The 23317-nt window shown below is 45.7% G+C and overlaps 2 protein-coding genes across 3 annotated transcripts; both read right to left on the bottom strand.

The window, feature by feature from the left end:
* Positions 1 to 7290: 7290 nt before the first annotated feature.
* On the bottom strand, positions 7291 to 22951 carry MAPK6 (mitogen-activated protein kinase 6). 2 transcript variants are annotated; one of them, XM_077263757.1, is made up of 6 exons: positions 22749 to 22951; positions 13582 to 14747; positions 10831 to 10975; positions 10422 to 10586; positions 10091 to 10292; positions 7291 to 9944 (listed from the first exon to the last, which is right to left on the bottom strand). In XM_077263757.1, exons 2-6 carry the CDS (start codon positions 14134 to 14136, stop codon positions 8849 to 8851), a joined length of 2163 nt encoding a protein of 720 aa, XP_077119872.1. In that variant the 5' UTR covers positions 14137 to 14747; positions 22749 to 22951; the 3' UTR covers positions 7291 to 8848. The 2 variants fall into 2 exon arrangements, with proteins under 2 accessions (XP_077119872.1, XP_077119873.1); XM_077263758.1 differs by lacking the exon at positions 22749 to 22951 and adding an exon at positions 21118 to 21754.
* Positions 14659 to 19784, bottom strand: LOC143774937 (uncharacterized). The gene is made up of 3 exons (XM_077262751.1): positions 19415 to 19784; positions 18488 to 19340; positions 14659 to 14747 (listed from the first exon to the last, which is right to left on the bottom strand). Exons 1-3 carry the CDS (start codon positions 19634 to 19636, stop codon positions 14659 to 14661), a joined length of 1164 nt encoding a protein of 387 aa, XP_077118866.1. The 5' UTR covers positions 19637 to 19784.
* Positions 22952 to 23317: the final 366 nt, after the last annotated feature.

Genomic DNA, 23317 nt, shown 5'->3' with positions numbered 1-23317 from the left:
GATGAAGCCGTTCCAGGTTCTGAGGAAGCAGAACTGGGTATTCTAACACCACAGCTCTTAGCAGTGGAAACCAATTTCTTTTTGGCCAATAGGGTGCGACAGGAAGTAACTTTGCCGGATCTTCCTGAGGACACCTGGAATGAGTGCCATCGGGGGAAAAGCATGAGAAAGGGTTCTGCTCCATTTGTGACTCAGCGCATTGACGGCTTCTGGATTGTCTGATGGATTCAGCAAGTAAAATCTGTCTTTGAAATTTTCCTGGTCGAGAAGAGGTCTATTTGAGGTGTACGCCAGAGATGGCACAGGTAATGGACCATCTCCTCGTTCAGTTCCCATTCTGTCGGCCAGACCATCCATCTGCTCACAATCTGCCACAAAATTTTCGGACCCCTCGAGATGAACCACTGCCACTGACAGGACCGTCCTCTGTGCCCAGAAGAATTTTTTTTTCCTTCCGTAGGAAGGAAACCATCATCACATTGTCTGACAAGATCTTTACCTGTTGACCCCTCAGCACTGCCCGATTCCGGTTCAGGGTCTCCCACGCGGCGTAGAGCTCTCTGTAATTGGATGACCTGGAACGGATCTCTGATGGCTATCTGTCCTGAAGAATCCTTTCGTCCAAGTGCGCTCCCAATCCCCACTTGCTGGCGTCCGTGGTGATCATCACACATGGAGGCAATCCAAAAGAAGCCCACCTGTAGATTTTCTGTCTCAGTCCACCAAAGTAGTGATCTTCTAACTGCCAGGGATAAGGACATTGGTCTGTTGAGTGAAGACTGGCGCCGATCCCAGACGGACAAGACTTCCCTCTGCAGGGCTCTTGAGTGGAACTTGGCCCACTGGACACAGGGGATGCAAGCAGTCATTGCAGACCTGATGGAAGCACAACTTCTCATGAGTTCTGACTGTTTCGCACAGACTCCTGTTTCTCTACCGGTAGGAAGGATGTTCTGCAGCTGGAGTCTACAAAACATGCCCAGGAAAATCTTCCTGTTCTCCGGTAGTAAATCCGACTTGTGACTGTTGATGATCCATCCCAGGTACTCCATTTTGGATATGGTACTATCCCTGTGCCGTCAGTTCTTCCACCGATTTTGCCACCAAGAGGAAGTCATCCAAGCCCCTGGTTTCTTAGATAGGCTACCATCTCCAACACCAACTTGGTAAAAACTCGGGGAGCCGAAGCCAGGCCAAACGGAAGTCACTGAAACTGGAAGTGGCAGGTTTGATTCAGTAATTTCACAGTAAATCTCAAGTATTTTTGGGACGCTGGGTGAATAGGAACCTGATAAGCGCTTTTTAGGTTGGGGATGCACATAAAAGCACCTTTGTCTATAAGGGGAACTGTAGATTTTACCGACTCCATCCTGAATCACTTGCATTTGACCCAAAGGTTTAGGGGTTTCAGGTTTATTATGGTGCGGGACTCTCCTGCTGGCTTTATTATGGTGAACAGAGAGGCGTAGTGACCCTTGCCCTCTGCCTGGGGACTGGGACTATGACAGCTGAGTCGGCCAACTCCTTTAAGTCAGTCTGCCAACATGAGAGACCCTATCGATAAGGTACGGGGGCATGATAACCCTTTCGGGGGGAGGTGTAGTAAACTATTGTGTAGCCCTCTGCTGTGGTTGTGAGGACCCACTGATCATAGGTAATCTGGAACCAATTTGCCACAAAGCGCTTGAGTCGCCCCGATCAGAATGGAGTCATTGCCTTCTAGATCTTGAGCTCAACCCAAATAGGGACCCCTTACTCTTCCCTCCTCTGCAGTAGGTGCTACTGTAGGTTCCTCTATTGGACTTTCCTTGACCCTTGTAATCGGATTGCCTCAGAGAAGGGCCTGGTTTAGGAAAGGACTGGTTCCTTCTAAATCTATCTTCTGGAAACCCCTTCTTATTGAAAGTCTTTAAAGTATCATTCAATGCCGGCCCGAACACCCTTGACCCGGAGAAGGGAATGGAGCATAGCTTGTCTTTAGAGGCGTTACCTCCCAACCAGGTTTTCATCTAAATAGCTCTACGCGCCGCATTGGACAACAAGCCATTTCTAGCAGAGAATCTTAGATTCGGCAGACGAATCTGCCAAAAAGGCAGTAGCAGATTTCTTCAGAGGGAGGGAGGCTATGATCTCCTCTCTTGGGGTTTTGTTAGTTAAATGCTCCTCCGGTTGCCCCATCCATAAAAATATAGACCTGGCAACTGAAGTAGTGACTATGTTGGTTTTGATCAAAGCCGCAGATGTCTCCCAAGCCTGTTTCAGCAGATTATCCACCTTGCTGTCCATAGGGTCCTTTAACCCCTTCACCCCCGGAGCTTTTTCCGTTTTTGTTTTTCGCTCCCCTCCTTCCCAGAGCCATAACTTTTTTATTTTTCTGTCAATTTGGCCATGTGAGGGCTTATTTTTTGCGGGACGAGTTGTACTTTTGAACGACATCATTGGTTTTACCATGTCGTGTACTAGAAAACGGGAAAAAAATTCCAAGTGCAGTGAAATTGCAAAAAAAGTGCAATCCCACACTTGTTTTTTGCTTGCCTATTTTGCTAGGTTCACTAAATGCTAAAACTGACCTGCCATTATGATTCTCCAGGTCAGTACGAGTTCATAGACACCTAACATGACTAGGTTCTTTTTTACCTAAGTGGTGAAAAAAAATTCCAAACTTTGCAAAAAAATAAATAAATAAAATTGCGCCATTTTCCGATACCCGTAGCGTCTCCATTTTTCGTGATCTGGGGTCGGGTGAGGGCTTATTTTTTGCGTGCCGAGCTGGCATTTTTAATGATAGCATTTTGGTGCAGATACATTCTTTTGATCGCCCGTTATTGCATTTTAATGCAATGTCGTGGCGACCAAAAAAACGTAAATCTGGCGTTTCGATTTTTTTTTTCATTACGCCGTTTAGCGATCAGGTTAATGCTTTTTTTTTATTGATAGATCGGGCGATTCTGAACGCGGCGATACCAAATATGTGTAGGTTGGGTTTTTTTTTTATTGATTTATTTTGATTGGGGCAAAAGGGGGGTGATTTAAACTTTTATATTTTTTTTATTTTTTTCACATTTTTTTTAACTTTTTTTTTTAACTTTTACCATGCTTCTATAGCCTCCATGGGAGGCTAGAAGCAGGCACAGCCCGATCGGCTCTGCTACATAACAGCGATCATCAGATCGCTGTTATGTAGCTAAAATGCAGGTGTGCTATGAGCGCCGACCACAGGGGGGCGCTCACAGCCACCGGCGATCAGTAACCATAGAGGTCTCCAGGACCTCTATGGTTACAATGTACAAGCATCGCCGACCTCCGATCATGTGACGGGGGTCGGCGATGCGCTCATATCCGGCCGCACGGCCGGATGCGGTAGTTAAATGCCGCTGTCTGAGTTTGACAGCGGCATTTAACTAGTTAATAGCGGCGGGTGATCGCGATTTCACCCGCCGCTATTGCGCGCACATGTCAGCTGTAAAAAACAGCTGACATGTCGCGACTTTGATGTGCGCTCACCGCCGGAGCGCACATCAAAGCGGGGGTCCCGACATGTGACGTACTATTCCGTCACATGTCGGGAAGGGGTTAAACTTGAGTCCTCAAAAGGGATGGATGACTTGCTGTCGACTGGCACATAGTGTTGAGCGATACCGTCTGATACTTGAAAGTATCGGTATCGGAAAGTATCGGCCGATACCGGCAAAGTATCGGATCTAATCCGATGCCCGATACCAATACAAGTCAATGGGACTCAAGTATCGGACGGTATCCCTGATGGTTCCCAGGGTCTGAAGGAGAGGAAACTCTCCTTCAGGCCCTGGGATCCATATTACTGTGTAAAATAAAGAATTAAAATAAAAACTATTGCTATACTCACCTCTCCGACGCAGCCTGGACCTTACCGAGGGAACCGGGAGCCTTCTTTGCTTAAAATGCGCGCGTTTACTGCCTTCCGTGACGTCACGGCTTGATTGGTCGCGTGCCGCCCATGTGACGGCGATGCGACCAATCACAAGCCGTGACGTAATTTCAGGTCCTGAATGCCTAATTCTAGGCATTCAGGTTTTGAAAATTACGTCACGGCTTGTGATTGGTCGCGTGCCGCCCATGTGACCAATCACAAGCCGTGACGTCACGGAAGGCAGTAAACGCGCGCATTTTAAGCAAAGAAGGCTCCCGGTTCCCTCGGTAAGGTCCAGGCTGCGTCGGAGAGGTGAGTATAGCAATATTTTTTATTTTAATTCTTTATTTTACACATTGATATTAATCCCGATACCGATTCCCGATATCACAAAAGTATCGGATCTCGGTATCGGACGATACCCGATACTTGCGGTATCGGAATGCTCAACACTACTGGCACATCAATTTTGGGATCTCTTCCCACATCTTATCATCAGGATCAAAGGGTAGACGATTCTTAAAGTCCTGAGGTATCACCAAGCGCCTCTCAGCATCCTCCCAGATCATAGAGCGAATGGGATCATTCACCGGGAACACACGCTGCTTTTGAGCTCCGAGACCTCCCGAACATTATGTCCTATCTGAACTGTGGCTTTGGGACCTCCTCCACCTGCACCATATCTGACAGCTTGGACTAGGTCGTCGGTATCCTCAGAGGCAAACCGGTATCTCCTGCCCCATTCCTGACGCTCCAAAACTACTTCACCCTCTTCCTCCTGGTCTGACCCAGGGGTTGGGATTCCTCGCCAGAACTCAACTCCCACCGAGATTTCTTAGCACACGTACCCGGACTGGGCGGCTGCAAACAGGTAAAGCTGGATATGGAGCCTAGTCATGGCCAAAAGTTTTGAGAATGACACCAAAATTATATTTTCACATGATCTGCTGCCCTCTGGTTTTTATTAGTGTTTGTCTGATGATTATATCACATACAGAAATATAATTGCAATCATATTATGAGTACCAATAGGTTATATTGACAGTTAGAATGAGTTAATGCATCAAGTCAATATTTGCAGTGTTGACCCTTCTTCAAGACCTCTGCAATTCTCCCTGGCATGCTCTCAATCAACTTCTGGACCAAATCCTGACTGATAGCAGTCCATTCTTGCATAATCAATGCTTGCATTTTGCCAAAATTTGTTGGTTTTTGTTTGTCCACCCGTCTCTTGATGATTGACCACAAGTTCTCAATGAGATTAAGATCTGTGGAGTTTCCAGGCCATGGACCCAAAATCTCTTTGTTTTGTTCCATGAGCCATTTAGTTATCACCTTTGCTTTATGGCAAGGTGCTCCATCATGCTGGAAAAGGCATTGTTGGGCGCCAAACTGCTCTTGGACGGTTGGGAGAAGTTGCTCTTGGAGGACATTCTGGTACCATTCTTTATTCATGGCTGTGTTTTTAGGCAAGACTGTGAGTGAGCCAATTCCCTTGGCTGAGAAGCAACCCCACACATGAATGGTTTCAGGATGCTTTACAGTTGGCATGAGACAAGACTGGTGGTAGCGCTCACCTCTTCTTCTCCGAATAAGCTGTTTTCCAAATGTCCCAAACAATCGAAAAGGGGATTCATCAGAGAAAATGACTTTGCCCCAGTCCTCAGCAGTCCACTCCCTGTACCTTTTGCAGAACATCAGTCGGTCCCTGATGTTTTTTCTGGAGAGAAGTGGCTTCTTTGCTGCCCTCTTTGAAACCAGGCCTTGCTCAAAGTGTCTCCGCCTCACAGTGCGTGCAGAAGCACTCACACCAGCCTGCTGCCATTCGTGAGCAAGCTCGGCACTACTGGTAGTCCGATCCCGCAGCTGAAACAGTTTTAAGATACGGTCCTGGCGCTTGCTGGTCTTTCTTGGGCGCCCTGGAGCCTTTTTGACAACAATGGAAGCGCTCTCCTTGAAGTTCTTGATGATGCGATAGATTGTTGACTGAGGTGCAATCTTTGTAGCTGCGATACTCTTCCCCGTTAGGCCATTTTTGTGCAGTGCAATGATGGCTGCACGTGTTTCTTTAGAGATAACCATGGTTAACTGAAGCGATACAATGATACCAAGCACCAGCCTCCTTTTAAAGTGTCCAGTGATGTCGTTCTTACTTAATCATGACTGATTGATCGCCAGCCCTGTCCTCATCAACACCCACACCTGTGTTAATGGATCAATCACTAAAACGATGTTAGCTGCTCCTTTTAAGGCAGGACTGCAATGATGTTGAAATGTGTTTTGGGGGTTAAAGTTCATTTTCTGGGCAAATATTGACTTTGCAAGTACAGTAATTGCTGTTAAGCTGATCACTCTGACATTCAGGAGTATATGCAAATTGCCATTAGAAAAAATGAAGCAGTAGACTTTGGAAAAATTAATATTTGTCTCACATTTTTGTCCATGACTGTAGACCTCTTCCTGAATCTGGGATCTCATCTCAGACAGTAGGGAAGGCTGTTCCTCCCTCACAACTGGTGCACAGAGCTTTCTGCCATATGTATCTGGAAACTTTACGCTGCATATGGGGTATCGTGTGGTCTTTGCCAGACAGTTTGGGCGTAGGGTTCCCTTATCCTGCACAGCGCAAAGAGAGGGAAGTGAGGGGCTGCCTAATGTCTATAAGGTTGCACACAGCGCACTTACTCCGCCATCCTGATCAACCTTCGGTCCTCCATCCTTCTCCAGAAAGCCCTGTGCCCCTAGAATTCCAGGTAACCCGCTATTACATGTCTCGCCTGTATATCCGCGTTCCACACTGCAACGCACGCTGACCGCTTGTTCAGACGCCTCCTCTGACGTCACCAGAAGCACGATTGCATTCTCCCCGCGTGACTTCCAGAACCAACGGCACCATGCTGACAGGCATCGGCGCCCCCATCGGGAGGAAGTGGCTCTGCCCAGGAGCTCGTCCGCTCGACTGGTCTCTGTGACTGAGGGACTCTTCACCGGAGAGTGTCAGCCTCGAGCAATCTTGACAGGGGGAAGGATTGTCAGGACTCACGATCGCCCATAGCCCATCCTAGGTAAGCTGAGTTTCTTCTCTCTTGGTCCCTCCATGCAGGGACAGGAAAAACACTGAGGGTGGTGGGCCTTTTAACCTCACGTGTGCTTTCCTGTCCCTGTAAGGAGGAGGACAACCTCCATGATGCTGTCAGCAAAACAAGAAAATGGCATTCATTTTTTCTGCTCCCAGTGATGTTAGAGGAGTTTACCATTGATGAAGTGTCTAATGACCACATTTCTAATCAGGGATGGGAAAAACAGTTTACTGCATTGATTTTTTTTTCAGAAGCATAGCTATGTAAAAATCATTGAAGAGAGGAAAAAAAAAAAAAAAAGAAAAACACCCACAAATGAAATCCAATTTGTTGCTGGCCATGTTTATTTGTCTTAAATAGGGGACCCAATAGTACACAAATAGTATGCAAAATTCAGAGGCAAAACAAGTTTCCAGGGAATTTAGATACTACATGCTATTCTTTTCATGCAAGTTTGAAAACAAAAATAAGAGGGAATTTCAGTAAAAACATACAAGAAGAAAAAAATCTTACATAGACAAATCTTAACTTACAGTAATGTTGTACCATATTTAACTCCATGCACGCCATTCTTAGCATTACAATAAAAAAATGAAAAAAGTTTCTAGGAGTAATAATTAAGCAATTCCTATAGTCTTGTAGAGATCTGTCAAGCACTTTGAAAATACAAACTCCTACACACAGTGAGAACTTTCCTTGAAATGAAAACAAATTGGTGAAAACAAAAGTGAAGACCATGTTAATATGCAGGTTAGAGGTACAAAAATGTAAACTGTAATTAAAAAAAAAAATTCAAGAGATGGACTACCTAAGGCTTTCTAGATGTCGATGCCCCAGCATAGTGTTTTATAGGGGGCCCTAGAGCTGTTTAATAATGATGAGCAAATGTGCTCGGATAAGGTGTTATCAGAGCATGCTCGGGTGCTAACAGAGGGTCTTTGGCGTGCTTGAAAAATATGTTCGAGTCCACACGGCTGTTCAACAGCCACAACACAGGAAGGGACTGCCTGTTAGGTGGTCCCTACATGTGTTACGGCTGTCGAAAAGCAGCAAGACATGCAGACGTGGGGACTAACATTTTTCAAGAAAGCAGAAGTCACTCGGTTACCATCAGAGCATGCTCGGACAACCGCTTACCCGAGCACGTTCTCTCATCACCGTTGTACCAGAGGTGGAAGTTGCTCAGCCAGCTTCCAAACCACTCAGGACATCGATTCCCAAATAACTGATATAATAAATAAAATACTGCATATTAAACACTTCACTACATAGGATGCAATCCAGAACAATTATAAATATCTCTGCAATTTCTCATTTAGGAATAGCTACTACAATAATGCTGGCTTAACAGAGGTGCCTGATGGATAGCACTACTGGTGGCCTAGAATTGACCACCTACTGTTACCTTGAGGTAGATAACACATGCGTACCAAAATCTGCATTCTTCAGTTGCTGCTGGCATCATGTGTTTAAAAAAATAGATATGAAATAAAATCTAAAAAAACACAATGAACTAGCTCAAAAATAAAACATGAAACTGACATTTCTATGAAAATATGTCTCACTGTGTTAGATCAAGGCAATATCATTCTATGCTGAAAGTTAGCAACTGATTTGATTTAGACTTCACTTAGTGCATTTTTCCTGTCTCCGCCTATGTTGCATTATTTTGTTGTTGTTTTTTTTTCTCCTTGTGTGCAAATGCCATGCCAGTTTAAAATTAAAATGTAGAAAGTAATAATTCTAGATCATAAAAACAATGGTAAACAAAACTAAATGTTAAATATATACTAAAAATACAATTCAAGTAAGAAAATGTTATGTAGAAAGAAAAATAAAACACGGGACAATTGATAAAGGACATGGAAATTTGAGTGTTTTAGTTTAGATGTTTCAGAATGCTGCTGTAAGTTTTACGGGGAATTTGTGGGGACGATTTCATGACAGATGGGGTCAGTGTGGCTTGTATTGATTTAAGAGGTGATCCAAGAGGATTATGAAATTGTGGGATGCCAATACAATCCAGCTGCTTAGTAAAAAAGATGTCTCCACTAAAGCTCAGGATGCCCTCATCGTTTTCTTTACTTCCAACCTTTTCATCTTCTACTGGCTCAGGATCTAACTCTTCTGCCTCTTCCTTCTTACTAAATAAATTATCTAAGTAACCTGTGTAGGCATTTTCCTTTTCAACATGATCATCTTTTCTTACTTCACAACAAAACTGGTCTAGGAGAAAACAGTCTTCACCACTTTTGATTGGACTGTCCCAAGAATTTTGGTTTAGGGTTCCCAATTGTGCCAAGTTAGCCATTGCTTTCTCCTGTTTTTCTAGACTCACAGACTTTGATATTAAGGATTTATATTCAAGTTGTGTTACGGAGCTATTTAAGTCATTGAGTTTGTCAACACTGGAAGATTCATGCTGCAAACTGAGCTCAATGGTACCTGCAATAAATGAATCAAAGTCAAACTCTTTACGTTTCTCCCTTTCCTTTTCAACTAGCTGCTGTGACACTTCCTTAAGAGCTATCTGAGCCTTTACCAGACCATTTCTTTCACATTTTGATTTACCTCTCTTATCAGACCTCTCCTTACTTTGCTCTTTCCAGTTAGACAGATCTATAATAAGTTTTGGCTCATAATAATGATTCACTTCAGTCTCCCTCCACACTAGGTTATCTAGATAAGATGTGGCCCTCATTTTGAAGTTACAAGAGTTGCTACACTCCAGGTCACAATATTTGTTCTCATGGTGATCTGTATATTGCCAAGAAGGCTCAGCAGAAAAGTATGGGTCAAAAGCTGGATCTTCCAAATACTTTTCTCGATCTCCATCAAGATATTTGCGAGGGTCGACCTGCACCTCTTCTTCATCACTTCCATCAGAGAGAGCCCTTGGATCTCGCTGGACTTCATCAACATCAAAATTATATTGTGTAGGCCAATCATGGTCTGAATACTGACTATCATGATATCTGGAGAGAAAAACAGAAACTTGGTTTACTTTTTTTCTTCCTCTTCATTCGAGGAAATCACATTAAAAATGCAATGTGCATATGGAGTCAGAAGCAATTATATTCAGAACCTATATTAAAATATATGGTGAAAGTATCAAAAGTACCTTTCCCAGTGATAAACAGGGCTGTGGTTGTCCTCCATCAGCAAGATATCATCCACCTCATCTTCAATATGAAAAGGATGGCTGGAAATTGGCTCATCCAGCGGAAATGAATAGATGCTCATGTATGGGTGAGACAAAGCTTCCTCTGCTGTTAGTCTATCCATAGGACTGAATGTCAGAATTTGCTCCAGAAAATCTAGTGCTGTTATGAAGGAAAAAAAAAACAAAAAATTTTTTACTAATGTTTTTTTTCCCTCCATCCAAAATCAATACATTTACAAATGCATATGCTAATCATTTCTTTTTTGTTTCTAGTATTTCTAGTGCTCACCTTCAGGGCTAATGCCTGGCAGCAGCTGTGTCAAAGGAGTATGTGGCATGGTCATATCCTTTTTTATATAGACTGGGATCACGTTGAGAAGTTCTTGTCTGTCTTCTTCATGTACAACAGGGATCGATTCTAAGATCAGCTGCATCTGCTCAAGTTCATGAGCACCTATAAATGATAAAATTAATATTACCATGACAACAGAATAAAGATGAAATATACAAGCCTATGTAACTACCATACAGTGCAAATAAAAACAAGTTAATGTATTTCAAATATCCTCATAAATACTGCATTAAAAAGATTATGCACAAACAAATGCTCCCCATTAAGGCTACCTACTAAGTAATGACAAATGAGACAATTAGTTTGATAGGCATTTTAACAAAATATTCTTAACTTAACTACCAACCTGCAAACAGGGTTTTTCCAGTCAGCATCTCTGCAAATATGCACCCAGCCGCCCACATGTCTATAGCTTTAGTGTAATTGTTGGGTGAAAGTAAAAGGCGAGGAGATCTGTACCATTTTGTGACAAGACCTTCAGAAAGATGTCCCTAGATAGAAAAAGATAAAAAAAATGATTAATTTGATGGAAAATCTGTACTTTTCTATCTGAAAATTACAACCTGCTAGAACTGTTTTATCAGGCTTGCAGAAAAATTAGGTTTTCTTTGGAGTAAAGTTTTCCTACTTGTCAATGCTAACTTGACACCACAAACTCAGTACCAACTGCAAAGCATTAGAATATAACAGGTACTAGTGTCAAATGTAGTCATGAAAAATAGCCCACACTTTACCTCTTTGAATGTATTTGTCATTTTCTATGACTGTATACTCTTGAATATTCCATTAAATCTTATTTGCGTCCTGCAGTTTTTGCAGAAAATTCTCATAAAATGTGAATACTAATTTAAAGACCCCTTTTTGGTGGGCCTTGCATCTGGTGTATGGTTGACTCCAGATTTTCAATGAAAAATGATGCTAGGCATGTTGAATTTTAGGAGTTGATCCTTCAGTCCCATGGGAGAGATGTCTGGCAATGGCTTATACAACCCATCACTGAATTAATGTATAGTGTGAATCTTGCATACCTGGGCCAATCACATTGACAATTGTTCAGAAGTGAATGTGAGGTCACGCTCATAGTATGTATATTTGTAAGCACTACAAAAAGGATGTGCCGACAAGAGAATTTTAGGATGTCTGTTACACCAACATAATGTACTGTATTCCCTCCTAGGTAAAATTAATTTCAGATTAAAAATGTCTAAAATCACATGCATCAAATCTAGTAATGTAGAAATGATAGCATGTAATTGACAAGGAATTGTAGAGGTTGTTATGCTGCAGGAATAAGCAGAATTAGCCAGGTCTCTGAACACTGTTACAGCACAAATCCCTATTGAGGTTATCCAGTAATTATGGTGAATAACAGGATATGCACAGCACTCATAATAAATCTCAGAAGTCTCATTTGTTTGGAGATTGTTCTTACATGGTTTCATTCAATGAAACTTGCATAAGTTAGTTAGGCATGGCATGTGATTTTAGACACTGCAGACAACCTTTATGGAAGTTAGTCTTGACGGAAGCAAAAAGTTTAAAAACATTACATTTGTAATGAACAATAGAGGCAATGCAAACCACTTATAATACCTTTCTAATGTAGATATGTAGCAGCAAGACTGCACCATGGCAATAAATCTGAAGAGAATGCACACAAGCATTTCTGGCCCATGCGTCTGTCAGGTTCTACATGGTCACAGTGTGACAAGGGGGAGTTATATATGTGGGCCATTACCAGTAATGGGCTCCACAATAACACTGCTCCTGCCAACGCAGTAGTGAGGATTAGGGCCTATACGATCGTATCTCAATATACACATGTATAAAAAAATCAAAACTATCTATCTAATATGTAGTTGCCCCTCGTGTTCCAAAATGGTAAAAATATATTTTTTTATCTTTTACAATTGTACAGCAACAAAGTTATGAAACTGCAAATCACTTCACTAGGGAATTTGTCTTCATTCATGTGAAGTAAAATGCTTGTTAGTGGCTTCCAGCTACATCGATATCAGAACATGCTGATTTGGAGTACAGATGATTGCAGTGAAAGGGTCAGCACTAGTGTGAGCGAACGTGCTCGGATAATGTGTTATCCAAGCATGCTCAGGTGCCAACAGAGTATCTCGGCGTGCTCGAATACATGTTCGAGTCCTGTGCGGCTGCATGTCTTGTGGCTCTTAGACAGCCACATCACGTGTTGAGGCTATCGAACAGCAGCAAGACATGTTTAGGTACTCTTAAGACGACCTTTCACCAAGTGCAAGTGGCTAGTTTTTGCTCTTATTTTAGGATTATGCCATTTTGGGCTCCCTCGGTAAAGACCCCAAGAATTAACACTACATATATCAGTTGAAATAAACAAATACAGAATCTGGACACTTGAGCTGGTGACAGGTCCTGTAAGTTTCTGAAGTTGCAAAGTGAGGCCTCCATGTATAGGAAAGCACACAGATACTTTAGTTGATTGAGATCAGGGGAATTTGGAGCCAACATACATTTGCCATTCTCCTAACACCATTACGGAGAGCCATCATCCTGCTGAAAGAGGCTTCTGTGGATGACTAGGTCACGTTCTTCCAAGGACTAGTTTGTTTTCTCATTTAGCCATTTTAGGTGCTTTTGGCAATGCGCAGGAGTCCACATATTCATATAAGTAATACTCACTTCCTGCTGTTTAGGAGATGGTCTGACCAGTCAGCTAGACATCAAAATTTCACCCTTATCAAAATCACTTCCCCCCCATTTTCCTGCTTCCAACACATCAACCTCAAGAACAGACTGTTCATTTTACAATTTTGTATCCCACCCCTTGACAGGTACCAAAGTAATGAGAATGTTATTCACACCATCTGTCATTGGTTTTAATGGTACATTTTGTTAAATTGCAATATTGCTTTTCAGCAATATCAGACTGTTTACACAGGACGTTATGCTGTAGAGAATGACGATTAAGGTTTACCTTTTCAAGTGGCAGCTTGTTTACACTGGACACTTCTTGGAAAAAAACATTACTAGAACACTTGATCACAAATCAGCCACCATAGAAGAACCCTAAGTAATCATCTACTTAAACATATTCTGCAGTGCTCACCTTATGAGAGTAATGGGGATCCATGATACGTGCAAGACCAAAATCTCCAACCCTTACGACCAAGTCTTCAGTGTTTATGAACAGGTTTGCTGGCTTGAGATCTCTGTGTAGAACATTAGCAGAGTGGATGTACTTGAGCCCACGTAACAGCTGGTACATGAAAAGCCTGGCATGTTCTTCACGTAGAGGGCCTTGCTCAAGGAGCTTGGCTAGGTCGGTCTCCATATACTCCTGAACAATGTAAACTGAGTTCAGCTCGGTTAGGGAGCTCACATCATCGATTAATTGATTTCCATTGGGGCCGAGAATTTCATATACTTTAACAATGTTTTCATGATCGAGTCTCCGGATAATTTTGATCTCCCGCAGAGCATGTTTGACGCTCTGAGGATCAGTCAGGACAATTTTCTTCACAGCTACCCGCTTATCACAGTCATTGTCAACAGCAGAAAAAACTAAGCCGTTACCACCGTAGCCAAGCGGTTTTAAGTCCATATAACGAGAGCCCAAATCAAACCCATGAATGTTCATGAGGCTTTCAAACTTTTCGGCCATTTTGGCTTCTTAACCTTTCTCCTGAAATTTTCACTTTTCCAAATATTTGACAATAAACCGCCGCTAGCTTCTAAAGAAAAGGTTTCATACACTTTACAAAATACTCTTCTTTAGAATGGTTCACTCCAATTTTCAAAGCATATGAGCCTGCCAGGCCTGGTGTATCCCACAAGCAGTAATGCTAAAGCTCAGTTTTGACTGTATTAAAATGACAGTATTCATAGTTCACAAAAGATGCAGCATTCCAGCAAACATCGACCAAAACACTCGCTAGAAGTAAAACGGAATGAAATGACATACTATGCACACGCTTCTACTGTGCAAAACAAGGTAACATGAAACAAAAATGTGAATAAATATGCAAGAAATAGGCTTCAATGAACATCCTCCTCACAGTGCAGATACATTCAGTGTTGAACTGGTCCTGAGCAGCGTCATTCTATGGTGCTGGTAAGCACTAGAAATTTTATTTGATACTTTCTATACAGTGCATCCGAAGAGGAAAATGTGGCAGACTTGATATTATACAAGAGTTTGTCTGTTAATGATCAGGTGGCTCCAGCTCACCACAATCACAATCGAAGGTGCCATCCATCTTATTCGCTCAAACCCTGAAAGAAAAAAGACGGATTAGCAGGAATGCCTGGCGCAGGAGACATTTCCACCTTCCTGAAACAGAAAATCGTAGTTACTTACCGATAACGGTATTTCTCTGATCCCATGATGGCACCACGGAGAGAGGGGTCCGCCCCCAGGGACAGGAAACCTACAGGTGAAAAAGGGCGTACCTCTCTCCCACATCAGTTGGTTAACAGAGCCTTATACAGAACTTCAGCTGCAATTTGATATTTACACAAATTAAACTTAACAATTTTTTACTTAACAGAGGCACCGTGACTAAAGGTAACTAACTATACATTATAGTGTGCACACCTGTGTGTGAAAAGGGAGGGAATATACGGGTGCCATCATGGGATCAGAGAAATACCGTTATCGGTAAGTAACTACGATTTTCTCTATCCCCATGATGGCACCACGGAGAGATTTACATAGACTGTAATTTTTTAGGGAGGGACCACTGCCTCTAGAACCCTTCGACCAAAGGTGAGATCAGAGGAGGTCAAGTCTAAGCGGTAGTGTCTGAAAAATGTAGACTGGGAAGACCAAGTGGCCGCTCTACATATCTGTTGTATTGAAGCGCCCGCTCTTTCCGCCCAGGATGATGCCACTGCTCTGGTCGAGTGCGCTTTTATATTCTCCGGGATGGCCGTCCCGCTGGAAGAGTAGGATAGGGCGATGGCATCTCTTATCCACCTCGCTAGCGTAGCTTTTGACGCTTTCTGTCCCTTCCGTGGACCCTGGAAGCAGACAAACAGAGCCCTATCCTTCCTGCACTCTCTAGTGGCTGACAAGTATTGGAGTAGGCACCTCCTAACATCAAGGGTATGTAGTGTTTTTTCTCCCTCATTCTTGGGGTTGGGACAGAATGAGGGCAGGGAGACCTCTTGTGTCCTGTGAAATTGAGACGCGACTTTTGGGAGGTAAGCCGGGTCCGTTTTTAGAATGACTCTGTCCTCAAGAATTTGAGTGAAGGGAGGGCCCGCGGACAATGCTTGTATGTCACTAACGCGACGGGCTGAGGTTAGGGCCACTAAGAGTGTTGTTTTTAAAGATAGAATCTTTAGGGGTGCGTCTGCCAAGGGCTCAAAAGGAGATTTGGTTAGTGCATTTAGAACAAGGTTTAGATCCCATGGAGGGGCATTATGCAAAGGAACCGGTTTTAATCTACCCGAGGCTTTGATGAATCTCACGATCCATCGGTTTCTGGCTAGATCATAATTATATAGTGCTCCCAAGGCTGCTACCTGAACTTTTAGAGTACTCGTAGCTAGCCCTTTTTCCAAACCCTTTTGCAGGAATTCGAGAATCTTATCTATTGGGATTTCCCCCCCTGGGTCAACCCCTGATACAGACATGAATTTTTTCCACACTTTGCCGTATATTTTGGTGGTTACGGGTTTCCTACTCTGTAGTAATGTGGACACCAGGTTGGATGAAAACCCTTTGCTGCTTAATAGCTTCCTTTCAAAAGCCAGGCTGTCATATGTAGGCTTTTCACATTGGGGTGACACACTGGGCCCTGGAATAACAGATTTTGCGTGTCTGGTAGAACCCACGGACTGTCTAAGGACATCTTTCTCAGCCAAGAAAACCATATCCTGCGAGGCCAGAATGGAGCTATGATTATCACTGTTGCTCCCTCCTCCCGAATTTTCCTCAAGACTAGGGGAATGAGGGATATTGGAGGGAACGCGTAGGAGAGGCGATAGTTCCAGGGGACTGTGAGAGCGTCCAGAGCTACTGGCCCTCCCCGGGGGTCGATTGAGCAGAACTTCCTCACTTTCCGATTCTGAAAGTCCGCAAATAGGTCTATTTCTGGCTCTCCCCAACGTTTCACTATTTGGTTGAATACCGACTGTTTCAGCTCCCACTCCCCCTGTCTCAAGCGTGTTCTGCTGAGGAAGTCTGCGGTCTGGTTTTCTGAACCCTTTATGTAAAGGGCTGTTAGGGACTTCAGATTGTGTTCTGCAATGTAGAAGATAGACCGGGTTTCTTCCATCAGTGTTTGTGACCTGGTGCCCCCTTGGTGGTTTAGGTATGCTACCACTACCTGATTGTCCGAAAAGACTTTTACGTGGTGGGAGCGGATGATGTTTTGGAAGTGTATTAGGGCGAGTTTTACCGCTAGCAGTTCTTTCATATTTGATGAGGTTAGCTCCTGATTTTTGTTCCAGTTCCCTTGTGTCACCTGACCGTCTATATGAGCACCCCACCCCCAGGGGCTTGCATCGGTCGTTAGGATTTTCTCTGTTGGTAGTGACCAGGGGACCCCCTTGGTAAGATTTATCGGATCTGCCCACCACTGTAGGGAGTGTATCGTAGTTGGTGATATGCTTAACCGCCCGTCTAAATTTCCTCCCAGACACAGGCTTGAACTTAAAGTCTCCCATTGTAAGTCTCGGGAATGGCATTGTGCCCACTGCACTGCCGGGATACAGGATGTCATGGAGCCCAGCAGGGACATGGCTTTCCTGAGTGTGGTGACTGGGGATGATGACAACTGTACCGCTGCCTGTGTCATCTTTTGAATCTTCCCCTGAGGAAGATAACACGTTTGTGTGGTCGAGTCGAGGACTATCCCCAAGTACTCCTGTACCTGTGATGGGACTACTTTGGATTTGGTAAGGTTCAACAGCCAACCTAGGCTTGACAGAGAAGTCATAACCAAATCCAACTGCTGTTTGCAGTGATGGAATGATGTCCCTGCCACAAGGAGGTCGTCCAGGTATGGGACTATCAGGATATTCTGCTCTCGTATATGAGCCATCACTTCCGACATTAGTTTCGTGAATACCCGGGGTGCGATAGCTAACCCAAAAGGGAGGGCCCGAAACTGATAATGTTTCACCTCCCCCTGGATATTCACTGCCAGCCGGAGGTACTTTTGATGATCCTTGTGGATCGGTACATGATAGTATGCATCTCGTAGGTCTAGAACAGTCATGAAACACCTGGGAAAGAGTATTTTTACGCAAGATTTTATTGTCTCCATTTTGAAGTGTGGGATCTCGAGAAAACTGTTTAACTTTTTGAGATTTATTATTGTCCTGTATGATCCATCTGGCTTCTTTCGGAGGAAGAGGGGAGAGTAGAAGCCCATGCCTCTTTCCTGGTGAGGGACTTCCTGTAGGACTTCCTTCTGGACTAGGCCTAGAATCTCTTCCTGAAGAGCCGACTGTTCTTGAGACTGTCTCTGTGGTGTCACCATGAAGAGGTTGTTGGGGGGAATGCGGAACTTTAGCTTGAGCCCTTCTCGTACTATGCCTAGTATCCAGGGGCTGCTTGAAATTTTTTCCCAGGCTGGGAGGAACTCTGTTAGTCTCCCGCCAACCTGGGGGACACCTTCATTGAGTTTTCTTGTTGTCGGGAGTGGGTTTGTTGAATAGGAACCCTCTGGTTTTATTTCTTTTTTCCTCCCATGTTTCTTTGTTCCCTTTCGGAGGTTTTCTCCGCATAAATTTTTTATTCCGAAAGGAACGTCTGTATGATTGGTTGGGGAAACCAGGGAAAGACTTTTTCTTGTCCTCGGCTTTCTCGAGGATGTCATCTAGCGTTGTGCCGAACAAGAATTCCCCCTCACAGGGTATTGAACATAGTTTTGTCTTTGTCTGAAGGTCCCCTGGCCAACATTTTAGCCACAGGGCACGTCTTGCGGCGTTCGAAAAGGCGGCAGCCCTGGCTGCTAGTCTGGCTGAGTCTACAGATGCATCCGCCAAAAAGGCTGCTGCACCTTTCATTATGGACACTGATTTTTGAATCGTGTCTCTCGAGACTTTTCCTTTTAATTGGGAATCCAAGTGCTCAAGCCACACCATTAGCGCGCGAGCTGTGCAGGTGGCCGCGACCGCTGGTTTAAGTCCGCCTCCTGCCGCTTCCCAAGAGTTTTTTAGAAAAACCTCGGCTTTTTTGTCCATCGGATCTTTTAAGGTACCCATGTCCTCAAAAGGTAGGGCAAACTTTTTTGAGGCCTTTGCTATGGCCACATCTAATTTTGGTGCCTTACTCCAGGATGAGCAGGCTGGGTCATCAAACGGGTATTTTCTTTTGGGGGTGAGGAGAGCTTTTTTGTCTGGTTTTTTCCACTCTCTTTTAATTAGAGAGTGAATTTTCTCATTTACTGGAAATGCTCTTTTTCTTTTTTGTTCCAGACCGCTGAACATTATGTCCTGCGCTGTTTTTTTAGGTCGCTCCTCCACTAGACCCATTGTTGCTCTGACCGCTTTCACTAAAGCGTCTGTTTCCTCGATAGGGAAGCAACTGCGCCCCCCCTCAGAGGATACTGAAGAGGTGTCAGAATCTGACGAATTATTCGAGTCAGATAGTTCACTCTCTGACTCGTCCGCACTGGATACGGGGGACTCAGGTGTTTTCTTATGTTTTTTCTTTGTGGCTTTAATGCCTTTAATGGCACTTTCCACCTGGCTTTTTATTAGTGACTTTAATTCGGATGCAAATGATGGGGTTTCCTCCTGAATCGTCTTTTTTATACAGACGCTGCATAGTCTCTTCTCCCAGGAGGAAGGCAGCTCGTCTGAACATATGGCACATTCTCTGTGCTTAGTTTTGGCTGTACTTTTCCTCCCCTAGAACAGAAAGAGCCCTACATTAAAGTCAGCACTTTCACGTAGATCACTCACCCCCTGTGGATCAGAGATACCGTCTCAGGCCTGGTGACTGTATCCGCTGGAATCGTCGCCGGCCGTGTGGTTTTTGCAGACCCCCGACTGCGTTGAGACTCTGATCGTCCGCTGCTGCTGCGCTGTACAGAGGACGAGTTTCCTTTGCGCTGCTGCTGTGGGTGCAGACGCCGCTGCACTTGTGCCTGCTCAGGAGATCGCTGGACGGCTTCCTGCATAACCTGCTGCTCGCTTTCGCTCATGGTGGCCTCCGCACTGTAAGGTGCACTTGGAGTTTGAATTTGCCACCATTTTCCCTGTGCTGGCGTTGCTTTTATGCATTAGTGCCGGCGAAACCGGAAGTGACTGTTTGCGCATGCGCCCGCCCAACTTCCGGTTCTCTGCCAGCTTCACATGAGGGAATGAATGTACTGGGACGCCGGCGCGCGCGCAGTAGCGCTGCGTTTTCGCGATGATGGCGCCGGTGAGCGCACCAGCGCTCCATTACCGACGCCCACACCGATTTACCGGTAATTACGCCGGTGTCCTCTGGCCCGTCTTACTTGGCCTTTTATGGAAAGATAGCCGCCGCTACCTCCATATTATCATTAAGAGTCCTCCGGTGACCGCCGTCACCTGCTCCTTACCCCCCCTCTCTTTTTTTTTTTTTTTTTTTTTTCATGGAAGGCAGACTGGATCCTTTCACTGCCTTCCTCCACTCACCCATGAGGCCCGCCGACCCCTGTGGTGGTGCTTCAGGAAAGGGAGAAAAAAGAGAGGAAAAAACCGCTTGATCCAGCCGTAACAGGGCGCCCCCTGTTAGAAAGTCGACTGCATCAGCCCCTGGAACTCCACGAAGAATCCTTCAGGTACGTGCTGTAGGTTCCCCGTCAGGGACAGGAAACCAACTGATGTGGGAGAGAGGTACGCCCTTTTTCACCTGTAGGTTTCCTGTCCCTGGGGGCGGACCCCTCTCTCCGTGGTGCCATCATGGGGATAGAGAAAAGAATAGACAGAAGATGCAAGGAAACAAATCAATATACACAAGAATTGGTATAACGTAATAGAGTATTGAGGGCAGTACTATAATACTAGCAATGTAACTTAAAATAAGAGTACAGAATAACTGAGTACTGAGGATGATCCTGTAATGCTACTAATGATGTAACATACTATATGGTACTGAGGGTGAGCCTGTATGACACTACTACCGATGTAACATAATAAAGGGTACAGAATATACTATACTAATATAGGGTACTGAGGGTGATCCTGGAATTACAGTACCCATACTATTCCATCACTAAGAACTGAGGGCGACTATCATATTAATAATGATGTAATGTAATAATGGGGTACTATCATTACAGGATCGTCCTCAGTACCATAGATTACATCACTAGTAACCTTAGAGTGCTTTCATAATGCACAAAATGGGATTGGGACTATGGGCCCATAGACTACAATGGTGCCAGATGTATTTGCCCTCAGTACCCTAAATTACATTACTAGGAATATTACAGTATTGCCCACACGACCCTATATGACATCACTAGTAATGCTATACAGGATTGCCCTCAGTAGCCTATATAATGTTACATTACTAGTAATATCACAGGACAGCCCTTATATTAATTTGTTTTCCAACTTCTGGGCATAAAAGATTTCCCAGCATGAACTCGTATCAGGTCCCATGAGGTTTTATTCTTTATCAAGTCCGATAAGTCATAAAATGCTCTCATACCTAATGTTTTCCTAGATTGGAGGGATTGATAGTATTACAAGTTTAAAATTATAATTTCCACAATGTTAAAGGGTAGTCCTCTTCAGAGATGACAAGTTGCTGGGTTAACCAGTAGGGAATCCTCTTCCGCTGCAGTGCCTATAGTGGGTGACAGGTGGAGGCCACCACATACACACAGTAAGGCCAGCATAACCTGCCAGCTCATCTACTGCGCATGTGGCCTCCCACTAGTGTCAGTGGGCAGCTGGAAGTTAAACACTGGCTCCTTCCGCTTACTAGGGGCGGCTTTCTCCCCATTTTAGGAATTAATGCCAACGCTCCTCCACGACACAGGCAGCAGCTCACACCACCACGCAATACGGCAGATGCTACGGCAGACGACACGCGGGCCGGCTCCAGCACTACGCGTGACGTCACTGATGACGCACCGGCCCGGGCAGTCTGCAGGGAATTCCCGGCTCTCACGTTTCCGCATCGGCGGCTCATTAGTGTCTGTGCCCGAGGAGCGATCTGCTCATGGGTGTAGTAGTCCTGCCGGCAGTGAGAAGCTCACATTGCCTGATGGGAGCAGTAGTCCACAGGACAAGCCGTTAGTGTAGTCACTGGGCTCAGGCAGCCGACACGTTGCAGATGGAGTATGTGAGTCACATCCAGATCCCCCTCCTCCCACACCCGGATGTGGCGCCGGTACAGCACAGCGCCGTACACCACTACGGGTTCCATACATCAGGGGGCTGGTGAGGGAGCCGCCATTGCACAGACCCCCGGAGCGCGCCCTCCTCCTCCCCACAGCTGCCAGCGGCCGCAAAGTCAATCACCACCGGCGCGTATGCACATAGACGGTACGTCACCCACTATGCAGCCCGTCACACGGCCGGTACGTCTCCCCCCACACGGTGTATGTCCTCTCTTCAGCAGCCACTCACTCGGCCGGTACGCCCCCCCCCCCCCCAAACATACACGCAGCCCCTCACAAGGCCGGTACTCCTCTCCCCCGCACACGGCCGGTACGTCCCGCCCCCCCCACCCGGCCTGTACGTCCCCCCCACACACTCAGCCCCTCACACGACCTGTAGGTCCCCCCCACACAGACGCAGCCCCTCACAGGGCCGGTACGTAGGACGCCCCCCCCCCCACACACACACACACACAGACGCAGCCCTCCACACACACGGCCGGTACGTCCCCCCCACACACAGACGCAGCCCCTCACACGGTCGGTACGCCTCCCCCCGCAGCCCCTCACGCCGCCAGACACGGCTCTCCACCCCCCCCCCCCCCCCCCGAACACCGCCAGTACGGCTCTCTCCCACCCTGAAGACCCCCATACGATCGGTACGTCCTCTCCCCCCGGCAGCCCCTCACACGGCCGGTACGTCCTCCCGTCCATATTATTATGTGTCCGCACATATGTCCCGTACACCGACATATAGGGCCGGTGGGCATCGCGGTAATTACAGGACCGGTATATCGGCCCTGACCGGCACAGCCGCGGTCTCGCTCCGGAGTAGTCCGTGGGAGCCGCCAGGTCCCGTGTAATGAGGCGGCGGAGCTCCCATTGTTCCGTTGCCGAACACTTCTCACACAATGGAGGCGCCGGCTGCCGCAGCGGGGACCGGGACAGCACTCACCGCTCTCGTATGTGTCATATGGAGGGAGCACCGGGGACAAGGCTGGACCGCTCCGCTCAGCTGCTCCTCTTGCCCTGCGTCTTGTCTCTGCTTCTTTGCCGCAGTCGCCATGTACTCACACTGACTCCTGAGGGCGGGGACTCGCAGACACCCGATCTGCCGCGTCACTGGAACGCCCCCTGCAGGCGGCAGCGTCACCGGGCGGGAGGATTCAAGTCTCCGGCGTCCTCTGTGCTGAGCGCGGCCTCGTGCCCTGTGTGCGGCCTGCTCGGCGCCATTACCTCAGACCAGAGGCCGCTGCGGCACAGTAGTGCCGGCTGTGGAGAGATGGTGATTGGGGCACAATGGCTGACAATCAGAGGCGTAGCTAGGGGTTCAGCTCAGGGGGGGGCGAAACATGTGAGTGGGCCCCTAACAGGCGGGCATATCATTAGTGCAAACTATGCGGCAGCACATGGGCCCAAGAGTTAAGGGGGGCCATTTCTACCTCTAAATAAGGTGCAATTTTGTATTTTTAGAAGTTCTTGGGCTGCAAAGGGCACATATATTGTTCTTGCACATGGGCCCTT

This window comes from Ranitomeya variabilis, chromosome 5 (assembly GCF_051348905.1).
Source record: "Ranitomeya variabilis isolate aRanVar5 chromosome 5, aRanVar5.hap1, whole genome shotgun sequence".
In the NCBI taxonomy this organism is placed as follows: Eukaryota; Metazoa; Chordata; class Amphibia; order Anura; family Dendrobatidae; genus Ranitomeya; species Ranitomeya variabilis.
The sequence above is the reverse complement of the archived record's forward strand: the minus strand, read 5'-3'. Positions and strand labels throughout refer to the sequence as shown.

Excerpts from the sequence above, each read along its gene's own strand:
- LOC143774937 (XM_077262751.1), bottom strand. The coding sequence starts at position 19,636 with ATGAGCGAAAGCGAGCAGCAGGTTATGCAGGAAGCCGTCCAGCGATCT. Across the intron at positions 19,341-19,414 it reads CAGTCACCAGGCCTGAGACG|GGGAGGAAAAGTACAGCCAA; the intron begins GTATCTCTGATC and ends TTTCTGTTCTAG. Across the intron at positions 14,748-18,487 it reads ATCAGTGTCCATAATGAAAG|GGTTTGAGCGAATAAGATGG; the intron begins GTGCAGCAGCCT and ends TTTTTCTTTCAG.
- MAPK6 (XM_077263757.1), bottom strand. The coding sequence starts at position 14,136 with ATGGCCGAAAAGTTTGAAAGCCTCATGAACATTCATGGGTTTGATTTG. Across the intron at positions 10,976-13,581 it reads ATCCCCATTACTCTCATAAG|GGACATCTTTCTGAAGGTCT; the intron begins GTGAGCACTGCA and ends TTTTCTATCTAG. Across the intron at positions 9,945-10,090 it reads CCTGTTTATCACTGGGAAAG|ATATCATGATAGTCAGTATT; the intron begins GTACTTTTGATA and ends TTTTCTCTCCAG.